Source organism: Hyla sarda, chromosome 6 (assembly GCF_029499605.1).
Source record: "Hyla sarda isolate aHylSar1 chromosome 6, aHylSar1.hap1, whole genome shotgun sequence".
Lineage (NCBI taxonomy): Eukaryota > Metazoa > Chordata > Amphibia > Anura > Hylidae > Hyla > Hyla sarda.
Window position 1 is genome coordinate 152,603,614 of NC_079194.1, and position 12,917 is coordinate 152,616,530.

The window sequence follows — 12,917 nt, forward strand, 5'->3', positions numbered from 1 at the left end:
GTCAATGAAGCCACACCCTATCCTAGTTGGGTAATGAAAAATGACTCTTCCACCATACAGTGGTTAGGAGACACCGACTCCTAGTTGATATGAACAGAGATGTTTGTACAACGAATGGCGTGACACAGGTCTGTATAGATAGTTAGGCACTCAGTTGAACCCCTAAATCGTGGAGCCCAAAAACCTAAAAGTAGGGTCTGATATGATAGAGAAAGGACCAGGTTTGTCCTATGGTAAGACCCTGTTGTGGAATCAATGTCCCATCAGGCTAGCTGATAGAAGCCCTCGACCGATGTAGGCCACGAGGACGACGTGTTTTTTCTAGTTGGTAACCAGTTCCACTTACAACTGAGATTTGCCGACGTTCTAATTTAATGTCAGAATTATAAAAAAAAATGTTGTCCTGCTTAAAGTTTTTTAGGACTTTATGACCATGTGCCTTATACTTGGATCCAGTGTCATCCATGCCAGTGCAATCATTTTTACTTTTGTTTTAGTTGGATGTTTCCCTTCTAATGTTATTTGTTACCTTGTTGTTTTCAGAGGACGTGTTTCCCTGCAAGGACTGTGGCATCTGGTATCGCAGCGAGCGCAATCTGCAGGCCCACCTCATGTATTACTGTGCCAGCCGGCAGAGTTCCACCTCTCCATCAGTTGAAGAAAAACCTAAAGACTCCTATCCAAATGAGAGGATATGTCCTTTTCCCCAGTGCAAAAAAAGCTGCCCAAGTGCAAGCTCCCTGGAGATCCACATGAGGAGTCATAGCGGTAGGTAAAATCAGGGAGCTGGTGCAAGTTTTCAGTCTTGGTTGGAAATCTAAATGCACCACACAATTTGAAGAGGTTCAGATATTAACCTGTAACATGTATGGTATATACCATATGGATCATATACAGTACAGACCAAAAGTTTGGACACACCTCATTCAGAGTTTATTTTCATGACTATGAAAATTGTAGATTCACATTGAAGGCTGAAACTATGAATTAACACATGTGGAATTATATCCATAACAAAAAAGTGTGAAACCACTGAAAATATGTCATATTCTAGGTTCTTCAAAGTAGCCACCTTTTGCTTTGATTACTGCTTTGCACACTCTTGGCATTCTCTTGTTGAGATTCAAGAGGTAATCACCTGAAATGGTTTTGACTTCACAGGTGTGCTGGTGTGGAGGAGGAGGTGTGATGGTGTGGGGGTGCTTTGCTGGGGACACTGTTGGGGATTTATTCAAAATTGAAGGCATACTGAACCAGCATGGCTACCACAGCATCTTGCGGCATGCTATTCCATCCGGTTAGCGTTTAGTTGGAACATCATTTATTTTTCAACAGAACAATGACCCCAAACACACCTCCAGGCTGTGTAAGGGCTATTTGACCAAGAAGGAGAGTCATGGGGTGCTGCGCCAGATGACCTGGCCTCCACAGTCACTGGACCTGAACCCAATCAAGATGGTTTGGGGTGAGCTGGACCGCAGAGTGAAGGGGAAAAGGGCCAACAAGTGCTAAACATCTCTGGGAACTCCTTCAAGACTGTTGGAAGACCATTTCAGGTGACTACCTCTTGAAGCTCATCAAAAGAATGCAAAGAGTGTGCAAAGCAGTAATCAAAGCAAAAGGTGGCTAGAACCTACAATATGACATATTTTCACTCTTTTTTATTATGTCTATAATTCCACATGTGTTAATTCATAGTTTTGATGCCTTCAGTGTGAATCTACAATTTTCATAGGCATGAAAATAAAGAAAACTCTGAATGAGAAGGTGTGACCAAACTTTTGGTCTGTACTGTATATGTATAATATATCCCCAGGATATACCATGGATAGTGTTCCCCAACCAGGGTGCTTCCAGCTGTTGCAAAACTAAAATTCCCAGCATGCAGGGAGTTGTAGTTTTGCAACAGCTGGAAGCACCCTAAATAATGCCATAGATGCTGATGGATGCAGACCCCCCTTCACGAGAGACTGTATTCCTTCACCGATAGCCTTGAGAATCACTTTATATGAAACAAAATGTCTCCCATTTATTATTCTGCATTCACCTAAAATCAAGCTTCATTAGGTTTGCGGTATAATTTCTGACATCCCTTGACCCTAGCCCAGGCCCATTTCAGGCATAATTAGTAGTCTTCAGAAACTAACAAAATATCTACATGTATTTGAGTTCTGATAAGGAAAAAAAAATAAAAAATCAACAGCGCAGAATGGAGGCATTCGGCTGAATTAAGGACACCGCACCACCGTGCTTATCCTCTACATCACATCAGGATGCCACTAGAAGACCATTCCAGCTCTACTTAATGTGAGCAGCCTGTTTAACCCTTGACTGCCCCGCCATCCAATAACAGGCATTTGGTAACCAGAGGGTTAAGCTAAAGCTTCCCACTGCAACAATCTCATCTAAGAACTATTTTGCGCACCAGAGAGGGAGATATTTAATCTGCCTCTTCCTCTGTTTTTCTAATAGGCTCCAATCCATTTGTTCAAAGTGTCCCCTTCAGATTAATAGCATCATAGGACATTATCTCGCCATCTTAATCAGAGTGCAGCGCACTCCTCTCTATTAGTACAAGTGGATAGCGTTGCTTTTGTGATAACAAGGAGCCCAAGGTGGTGCAGAGAGAGGCTAAATAACCGAGACGCTTATCATTTCACAGGCGAGAGACCGTTCGTGTGTCTGATCTGTTTGTCCGCGTTCACCACCAAGGCAAATTGTGAGCGTCATCTGAAGGTTCACACGGACACCCTGAATGGTAAGGAACATAGAACAGGTTGGGGACATCTTAATATAAACAAATTATTTATCCCCAAGATGTAGAGCTGAATGGGTCTTGTGACTGTTTCCTTTGTGCTAACCTGCAGTGTTAGAGATTTGGTGGATTTTCATAAACTGCTATATGTGAACATCCTTTGCAGGGTTTTTTCTTTTATTTTTAAATGCTAACACAGAGAACATTCATGTCAAAAGTTTACAGTCGGGGTCTCAGCGCTTCACTCCTAAGCTCAGAGCTATCTATGTCCAGCTTTTCTGGACGGCCCAATTACCAGTGGTCCCTCAAGTAGTAGATAACTAATATAGATAAAGCAAGTCCTTACATATGAAAGAAAGAGCTGCTGGAAGCTGTAAATCACTGTCTATGTAAAGGACAGGAGCTTCTTCAGGGTCCTGTACAGTACACACTGTCCTAAAAAAGTAAAATTGAGTGCCCTCACCTGGTGTCAGAAGGAGCAGTTAACCGTGGCATTGGTAAAGAGTAGTACAGAAAATCTAGTACCCCCCCTGTACTGTAGAGAGACGCTACCAGGCAGCCAGTAAGTTCATGTACTTTAGCATTACAGGTGTTTTACCAATGAAATGCTCATTCTAATTGGTCAGTTCTTTTAGTTATTGACACGTTTTTCAGATCTGGACTGTCTGTAGCATTGTATGTTGAGCATGGTTTTGAGTTACAATGGCCCAGAAAAGACCATTATATGTAGAATATCGTAATCTGAGTCCATTGAAAGTTGAGGGATCACTGTATAAGTCTATAGGGCCATCCAGAGAAGCTGGACAGAAATCACAGTGAGCTGGGAAGTAAAGTGCACTACTGCACTCCCCACTTGCCCACCTGATCTATCTGGTTTTCAGCACTAAGACGCAGACCAATCTAAACTTTTGACATTTCTGTGACATGTAAATAATTTTATTTATCAGAGGCCTTTCCCTTCAGCCATAGACATATATTCTGGTATGTTCTGAACTATCAGACAGTTCTGTACAATACTAACACATGAATATGCAAATAAGGGAGACACTTTTGCACACATCATTCCCCACTCGTATACTGACATTTATAGAGGATGTTTACTTGTTATTTGTGATACAGTTTGCGTCTCTGCTGGTTATAGATGAATTCCCCCCCTCCAATGCAACAAGAGAGGAGAGAGCTTAACTTTGTAAATCTCTTTTCCAGGGGTTTGCCATGGATGCGGCTTCATTTCCACCACCCGTGATATTCTCTACAGCCACCTAGTGACCAATCACATGATCTGCCAACCAGGATCCAAGGTTGATGTGTTTCCCCTTGTAAAAACACTACCTACAGTCAAGTCTACAAACTCTGGTGCGTGTACAGTTAATCATCACTGTCTCTTGAAGGATGAATGCTCATTGGAACAGTGATAGTTTGCCCATAAGTGCGCAGACTCCAGTTATGTTCACACTGTGTGTTTTTGTTGAGTTTCTACTATGTGTTTTCTGTTTTGAGTTGTGAACTTCCCTGTCAATGAGTTTACCAATAAATAAAAAATAAAAAAAACACTCCAACAAAAATACACTGTGTGAACACAGCCCAACCCCTAGGCAATGAACATTTTGAGAATGTAATAAATTTCTGAAAGCATGTACGCATAGCTGTACTGCATTACTTGTCACAGCCAAGAAAAATGTAGAGAGTCTACCAATCTGATATTGATTGTCTATTCTCTGATATTGATGGTCTGCCCTACTTTTTCATCTATTCTTTCTTTGTGCACTTGAATACAGAGTATTGTTCCCTCTTTTTAGCATTTCCGAATGGTTAGGGGCTGACTGTAGTGTTCTTTTAATAGGATAGTGACAGGAGGAGTATAACCACCACCCCCCCCCCCCCTCCCATAATCACCACTATATCTTATGTAAGATATAGTGCTGAGAAGCTCTGTAGACATTTGCTCCATTTGTAGGACCAACATCAGCCTCCCTTCTTATAACACTCCAGCACTGATATAAACTGTAGACTTTAGGGTTGGTGGTGCGTTGAAGAGTTTGTCATGAAAAGCAACTTTTGTCATGTCTCTCAGATATGTCAAAAGTTATTGATCCCACCAGGTTTGGCTCTTGGGACCAGCTGTGATCGTGAGTTAGTAGCCGGGGAGTGAGACCTGGTGCGATCGTCAACTTTTCACATGTCGAAGCGACATGTAAAAAAAATTTTTAATGCCAGTAACTCTTTAAACCTTGTGCATATTTTCTTGATATTACCATTTACATTTTTCTTGTTCTTTTATTTCCACAGTGGTAAATCAAAGCTCATCCTCCAGCCTTCTAAAGTGTAGTTTGTGTGGATTTTTAGCAGATGGTCTGACCAGTCTCCAGCAACATGCCATCATGCACACTACATCTCCCTTTCCCATCACCACTCAGTCAGTCCACTCCCCACCTGATGCAGAAAGAGGAGAGCAGGCACCAGAAGTCCTGAAAAATGGCAATGCTACATCACCAGTCTCATCTCTGTCGGGAAGTGAGGAACTGCTAGTCAAAATTAAAGAAGAACCAGAACCATTAATGCCTATAAGTGAGTCTGGTGCTGCCAGCTCTGAAGCCACAGAAGCAGCAGCACCAGTGCCATCCCCCACTGTCAAAGTAAAGACTGAAATCTCAAGCCCCACGCCAGGATCTAGTCCTGTGCCCAATGAGTCTGGGGCAGCAACTGGAGGTGGCACAGTCATTATGCCGCACTACGTCTTTGGACATGAAGCAGCTCCTGCCATTGTACCACAAGCTTCTGAGATACTGGCAAAAATGTCTGAGCTGGTCCACAGCCGGCTAAAACATGGACAAGCTGTTAGTCCGGCTGGCTTTTCAGGGAACACAGCACCTAAGGGTGCTACTTGTTTTGAGTGCGAAATCACATTTAATAATATAAATAATTATTATGTGCACAAGAGACTTTACTGCTCGGGGAGACACGTGACAGATGAGAGCCCAGCCAGTGGCCGCAAAATAAAAGTAACACCCATACGGGCCACCGTGGCCCCTGGCACTTCTACTTTACCAGCTGTTAATGACCAAGGAACAGTCCCACCTCAGGAGGAAGCTGTAGGGGAAAGCAGTGCCCCAGTGGTATCAGTTAAAGTGGAAGATGGTGTTGGCACAGACAGTGAACCCACAGCGAGTGGACATGCTAGTGAAGGCAGCCAAAGCCCGAGCTCCTTAGATGACACGGATGAAGATCCAACCCGCACTGTTTGTGCGGCATGCAACATCCGATTCAGCAGGCACGACACATACATGGTTCACAAACGTTACTACTGTGCCTCACGCCATGATCCTCCGCTTCGCCGTCCTGGTATGAACAAGCCGGGACCTCCATATACACCTCAGCCTACTCCAAGAACTCGCAAACGGCGAAAGCTTTATGAAATCCATGGAATGGCCCAGGCAGAGGTGACTCCTTCAACATTGCTTCCTCTATCGGCATTGCCCATCATACAAGGCCTCATACCGCCTTCTGCTGTACCCTCCCCTAGTTCCAGCCCTGATGCTGCTGATGGGCCAATAGACTTGAGCAAAAAACCTCGTCTCTTGGTTGAAACCCCAGCACCAGCTGCAGCAGTGGTCCCATTGACAGACTACCATGAATGTACTGCCTGCCGCATCAGCTTCAACAGTCTTGAAAGCTACCTGGCACACAAGAAGTTTTCTTGCCCTGCAGCTTCTTTACAACAGCAGGCTCTGCAACAACTTCAGAAAATTAAAACTCCTGTCCCCACATCTGCAAAGATTGGGGAAGAAGTAGTGAAGGTGAAAGTTGAGAGACGAAGTCCAGGATCTGTGAATGAGTCCTCTCAATCTATAGCAATGCCCTTAACCTCAATTCCAGACACTAAACCCATTCTGCAGTACCCCCCTGCTGCAGAGGCATCTCCATCTTCTACAGCCTCCTGCCCCTACTGCCCTCCGAATGTGGTCATCCGAGGAGATTTACTTGAACATTTCAGAAGTGTCCATGGTCTACTTTTAGCAAAAGCCTCCACAGGTCACCGACTACAAGGCACATTCATGGAAGTGGTCCTACCTGCCCGAGCGCAACCAAGTACTGCATCAGAGGGCAACTTGCCCAGTCCACCTGTGTCCTCTGCTTCTCCATTACAAATGCCAAGAGACAATACAAATAGCAAAGAGGCCTCACCATTGTCATCTTCTGCGAATGGTAGTCCGGTTTCAAATTCCACTTCACGACCAGTGTTAACCAGCACCCCCCGGCCTCTGTTGCCAAACTCTCCAGCCCTCCCTCTAAACCCGTTGGTGGAAACGCGAAGAGATGATGGACTCAGGGCAACCACCCTCGCTCTCCTGCCTGGGGATAAAGCAATGCAACCTCCTAAGCCTGGTCTGGCTACTCCATTGCCAAATGGCAATCACAGGTACTGTCGCCTCTGCAACATCAAGTTCAGCAGCCTGTCCACATTCATTGCCCATAAAAAATACTACTGTTCATCCCATGCAGCAGAACATGTCAAATAGCCTGAGCTGGTGACTTTGCTTGAATATGTTGTAAAGCACTAAAGCGACAGAGCGATCTACGGACATTAAGGGTCATTGTGACTCAAGGAGGGGTCTGTGCTATTTCAAGTGTGGCCACAGAAGTAGAAAATTAATAAAGAATGGCCGTTCTTCTGTTTAATGAGACTCGATGGAGAGCACATCCCAAGAGGGTAGCAAGGTGCGCTTCCTCCTGTGCCCTTGGAGAGGATGCACAAGTTCACTCCTCTCATCCGTTCAGTGACAACAGTACGTGTTTCGGTCCGGGTGCCTACCCACGCATTTCAGACCCTTTCAGAATTGCACTGTCTGTCACACAAGAAAACAGAAGATTGTCAGTCCAGTGTATGTTGTGAATGCCTCCTGGTTCTGAAGCACAATAACTGTTACAGAGAATGAAAACCATGAAGACCAGTGTGTGTGTCTTTGTTACAGGGCAGGGGAAGGGAATACTTTTTTTTTTTTTTTTTTTAGTAAGTTATTTTTGAGATGTATTTAAAACAAAGTTAAAAACAATCTACTGTTTCTTTTTATAGTGAAAAGTTCAGAAATTTGAAAAGAAATCTTTGAATGTTTCCAGCAAAACAATTTTATTGGGGATGGAGGGTAAGGTATTTCCCATGATGACTGCTTTTTTAAGTTTTGAACAGAAATACACATTGCCTAGAACCCTTTAAAGAGATGATTGGCAAAAAGACTGCCCTATACCTAGGAAACCCTTTTAGGGTGGGATCATAGGGAAGAACAAGGGGCATTGTGTTGGAATCCACATGTTTTTTTTACCTTTTGGGAAACAAAGCAGTTCCGTTCTATACTGCTTCCTACACTTTTCATGGATTAGACAAGGTCAGTTGTTTTACTTTTTATCCCGATACTGTATGTTGCTTTTACTTTGTTTTGCAACACTGTTTGTCAGGTACTGCAGTACGGCAGGTGGTCTATTTTTATCAAAAAATAGTTTATTTCAAGACAACCCCCCACCTTCCATTTTTATGAAGGTAAATGGAGTATCCCTATGGAGATGACAGGGGAAGGGAACAGAGGCAATAGAAGTGCAGTGTTTTGAAATGTTCCATATTGGTCAGAAAGATTTAGGGCACTTAAAAGTTTACCAAGCGCATTGCAGCCTACGATTTTGTCATTAAACAAGAGGATGCAACAATAACACAGAGGAGGGGCAGGTAACTGTCTACAGGTAAGGGAACAGGTTGCTTCTGTCCCCTGCCTTCTGATCCCTGCTTTCCTTTTTTTTTTTGTATTTTTTACATGGCATTATATACATGACAAAAAACTGGAAAACAAAGTTGTGTTTAAAATAGTCCTTAAATATATTTATATATTAATATAGATACCGAGAGCACTGATTTACAAATAAACACACATTTCTGGTGACTAACAAGTGTGTATAATTGTGTACAGAAATAAAGCCTGTGTATATTATGTCTTCACCTCGCATTGTCCTTGTGTTTATACCCTTGAATGACAATACTGCTGACACTTGGGGTTCCAATCCATATAAAGCTGCTTATGACATTTCAGTATCAGCTGCATGTGGGTCTGACTCCGTACTAGCAGCGGCCAACTTCCAGAATTCTACAAGTAGAGGTTACTATACAACACAAATAGTACTTCAGTACACTCCAAACGGCCATGTTCTCAATGAGGATGGGGATAATCTGCTGCCAGAAACCTCAATAGTGGTCCTGCCAAAATCAGGAATTATGCTTATAAATTTTGGTGTGTTTTAGAAAATAATGCCTGAGAACAAGGAACAATAGATGCAAATCAATACACAAATGTGTGAACTGTAAAAGGATTTAGTTGCCTATCCTTACTATATTCTTCTCATGACCAACATCTGTAAATTTGGGGCTGATGTCTTTCTTCAACCACAAATTTATACAGAAACAACTGTGTAAGGCAACAAAAAACTGTCTAAAGCAGGTGAGATACGGAATGTTTTCTGTATGTTTGCATGTACCAAATTCCACCACATTTGCAGACATAACCACTGGTGCTGAAATGACACTTATTTAGTGTCCGCACCCTTAGGCTAAGTTTCCAATTGTTTTGTTTGGGGCGTTTTTTCTGTGAAAAAACGCTGCGGCCAGATATTAGCTGCAAGTCAACGCAAAATGCCATATCCACTTTGTGTCTTTCTGTCTTTTAGTTTGGCGTTTTTTAATCCTTTTGTCCTTTTTTAAGCTCCTTGGCTGTTTTTCAAAATTACAACATGTTGAGCCTATGGTGTTTTTTTTTCACTGAAATTGTGGCATTTTTCTCCCATAGAAGTCTATGGGGGTAAAAAAAAAAAAAAGCCCCCCAAAAAACCTCATGTGGGTTTTAACTTTGGCGTTTTTGCAGGCGGTCTTTATCCTTTTTTGGACTTTAGCGATCCAAAAAAGGGATGGAGATACATTTATTAATAAAATTTCGTAGGGTACCATTAAAAAATATATAAGATATAGTACAAAAAACTGTATTTAACCAAATTTATATTTTTTATAACTAAATTTTCTGATCATTTATTTGTAAAAAAAAAAATTTTTTATAATGTTGTTAAACTTTTTATTAGTAATGTATTTTAATAATGTGTTTAATAAAGTGTGTGTTTAACTTTTTTCCCAGTTTTTTTTTTTGGTAGTACTACTACTCCCAGCATGGAACAGACAGTTTCATGATGGGAGTAGTAGTACCTGTACTAATAGACAGATCGTCCCGGGTGTCACTTCTGACACCCGTTGCTATCCTCATATAATCTATAGAAGTGGGCGGCACAGCCGCTTTCCCGCTCCCCTGCACTGTATTCTGCGATGTGAAGTTATTTTCACATCACAGATTCATATTTCCCGCATAGAGCTGTGATTGGCCAGTTGGTTCCAGCCAATCACAACTCTCAGTGGCATATACAAATAGTTATATATACGGCATATACTACAGTGCAGGGGACCAGAGAAGTGCGGCCGTGCCGCCCGCATCTTTACATTATACAGTACGATTGCAGCAGGTGTCAGGAGTGATACCCACTGTGATCTGTCCTTAACTGCAGGTACTACTGCTCCCAATATGGAGCACACTCTGCTCTATGCTGGGAGCTGTAGTACCTGCATTAATAGACAGTTCGCAACAGGTGTCAGAAGTGACACCCCATGTTGGGAGCAGTAGTACCTGCAGTTAAGGACAGATCACAGCGGGTATCACTCCTGACACCCGCTGCGATCGTCCTTCATCCTTCTGAGATGTGGAGTGGCTTTTTACTGCCCTCCGCATCTCTGCTCTGTACTCCGGCCAGCCAGTGGCGTGAATTGAAATTCACATCACTGATTCATATTTCCCACTGAGAATGGTGATTGGCTGCCACCATCCGGACAATCGCCACTCTGGGTGGAAAATATGAATTGGTGATGTGAGTTTCTATTCACATCACTGGCCGGCCGGAGTACAGAACAGAGATGCGGAGGGCAGGAGAAAGCCGCTCCGCATCTCTGCTATATAAAAGACGATTGCATCCCGGGACGATCTGTCTATTAGTACAGGTACTACTACTCTCAACATGGAACAGTCTGTTCCATGCTGGGAGGAGTAGTACTATCTAAAAAATGAAGAGCAAAAAGTGAAAAAAAAAAGGTAAAACACACACACAAACTTTATTAAACACATTATGAACACTGGATGTTAGCGCCGCGGCCATAGAAAATGTATTGTTTCCGGCAGGGGTGGCCACGGAGGGGGGTTGATGATCAGCGCCGCGGCCATAACACATTTATTGTTCGGTGGGGGGGGGGCTGCACAACTACAGCATGCCCTGACAGCCAATAGATGTCAGGACAAGCTGGGAGTTGTAGTAGTGAAATGCCCCCCCCCCCCCCCCGAAGGCATCAGTGACGTCTGCCTGAGCAGTGAGCACACTACCAGGCAGACAAAAAGGCAATTTTTATATAGTAAAAAAAAATAAAATTAAAGCAGGGAGGGGGTTAGGGAGAGATGGGCAATAGGCAGGGACAGAAAAAAAAAAAAAAAAAAAGGATGGTGGGAGCTACCCTTTAAGGACCAGAGCATTTTTTGAACATTTCACCACTGTCAATTTAAGCATTAATAACTCTGGGATTCTTTTACTTTTCATTCTGATTCAGAGAGAGTTTTTTTTTTTTTGTGACCTATTCTACTTTGTTAGTGGTAAATTTTTGTTGATACTTACATAATTTCTTGCTGAATAATTCCAAAATTTGATGAAAAAATTGAAACTTTTGCATTTTTCTAACTTTGAAGCTCTCTGCTTGTAAGGAAAATAGACATTCCAAATAAATTATGTATTGATTCACATATACAATATGTCCAGGGGTCAAGTCCTGGAAAAAAAAAGTGCGGGAACTCACCCAAGATTTCTAATACAAAATCCCCCATCCCACCTCGTGACGTCATGTTCCGCTGTCACGCCCCCTCCCATATACTTGCATTAAGGGGACGGGCCGTGACATCACAATGAACGAAGCCGTGAAGTCATGATACTCCGGCCTCTGTATCGCCAGTCATTACGCACAGAGAGAGTTTGCTCTGTGCAGTGATGACAGCGGGGTGCCACAGCCGTGATCACGGGGATCCCCAGCGGCGGGACCCCTGCGATCAGACATCTTATCCCATATCCTTTGGATAGAGGATAAGATATCTAGGGGAGGAGTACCCCTTTAAGTACCAGGGCACCAAGATGTATATTTACATCCAATGGGAGAGATTTATTAAAACCTGTGCAGAGGGTAAGTTGACCAGTTGCCCATAGCAACCAATCAGATCGCTTCTTAAATTTTTTAAAAGGCCTCTGAAAATAAAAGCAGTTATCTGATTGGTTGCTATGGGCAACTGCTCAACTTTTCCTCTGCACAGGTCTTTATATATCTCCCCTAATGTTCTTAAGGGGTTAGCATTCTGATAATACACTGTAACAAAAACCTCCTTATGTCCCTATCATCCTGATAACACACTGTAACAAACCTCCTCCTCATGTAATCTCCTTACTACTGAGGTGACACACTGTCACAAACACCCTCCTCATGTAATCTTCTTACTACTGGGGTGACACACTGGAACAAACGCCCTCCTCATGTAGTCTTACTACTGGGGTGACACACTGTAACAAACCTCCTCATGTAATCTCCTTACTACTGGGGTGACACACTGTAACAAACCTCCTCATGTAATCTCCTTACTACTGGGGTGACACACTGTAACAAGCCTCCTCCTCATGTAATCACCTTACTACAGAGGTGACACACTGTAACAAACCCCCTCCTCGTGTAATCTCCTTACCACTGGGGTGACACACTGTAAAAAACCTCCTCCTCATGTCATCTCCTTACCACTGGGGTGACACACTGTAACAAACCTCCTCCTCATGTCATCTCCTTACTACTGGGGTGACACACTGCAACAAACCTCCTTCAATGTAATTACCTTACTGGAGTGACATGTCTCCTCCAGCTCAGCCCCGCCTCCTCCACAGCATCACACAGATCCTTCAGCCATGATCTTCCCTCTCCTCCACAGCTAAGCTCCGCCCCCAACATGGGATGGTAACATCATCACAGGTCCTATACCTCCAGAATCTAGAAGTCCGGGCCAGGGGAGGA

General features: G+C 43.2%; 1 protein-coding gene across 4 annotated transcripts in view; it reads left to right on the forward strand.

The window, feature by feature from the left end:
* The window catches only part of ZFPM1 (zinc finger protein, FOG family member 1), a 128,149-nt gene extending 119,414 nt beyond the window's left edge, over positions 1–8,735 (forward strand). For all 4 annotated transcript variants that reach the window (XM_056525572.1, XM_056525574.1, XM_056525575.1 and 1 more), the window contains exons 8-11: positions 544–768; positions 2,663–2,758; positions 3,962–4,111; positions 5,045–8,735. In XM_056525572.1, the coding sequence (XP_056381547.1) occupies positions 544–768; positions 2,663–2,758; positions 3,962–4,111; positions 5,045–7,275 (2,702 nt within the window). In that variant the 3' untranslated portion in view covers positions 7,276–8,735. The remainder of the gene's footprint in view (positions 1–543; positions 769–2,662; positions 2,759–3,961; positions 4,112–5,044) is intronic.
* The last annotated feature ends 4,182 nt before the right edge of the window (positions 8,736–12,917 follow it).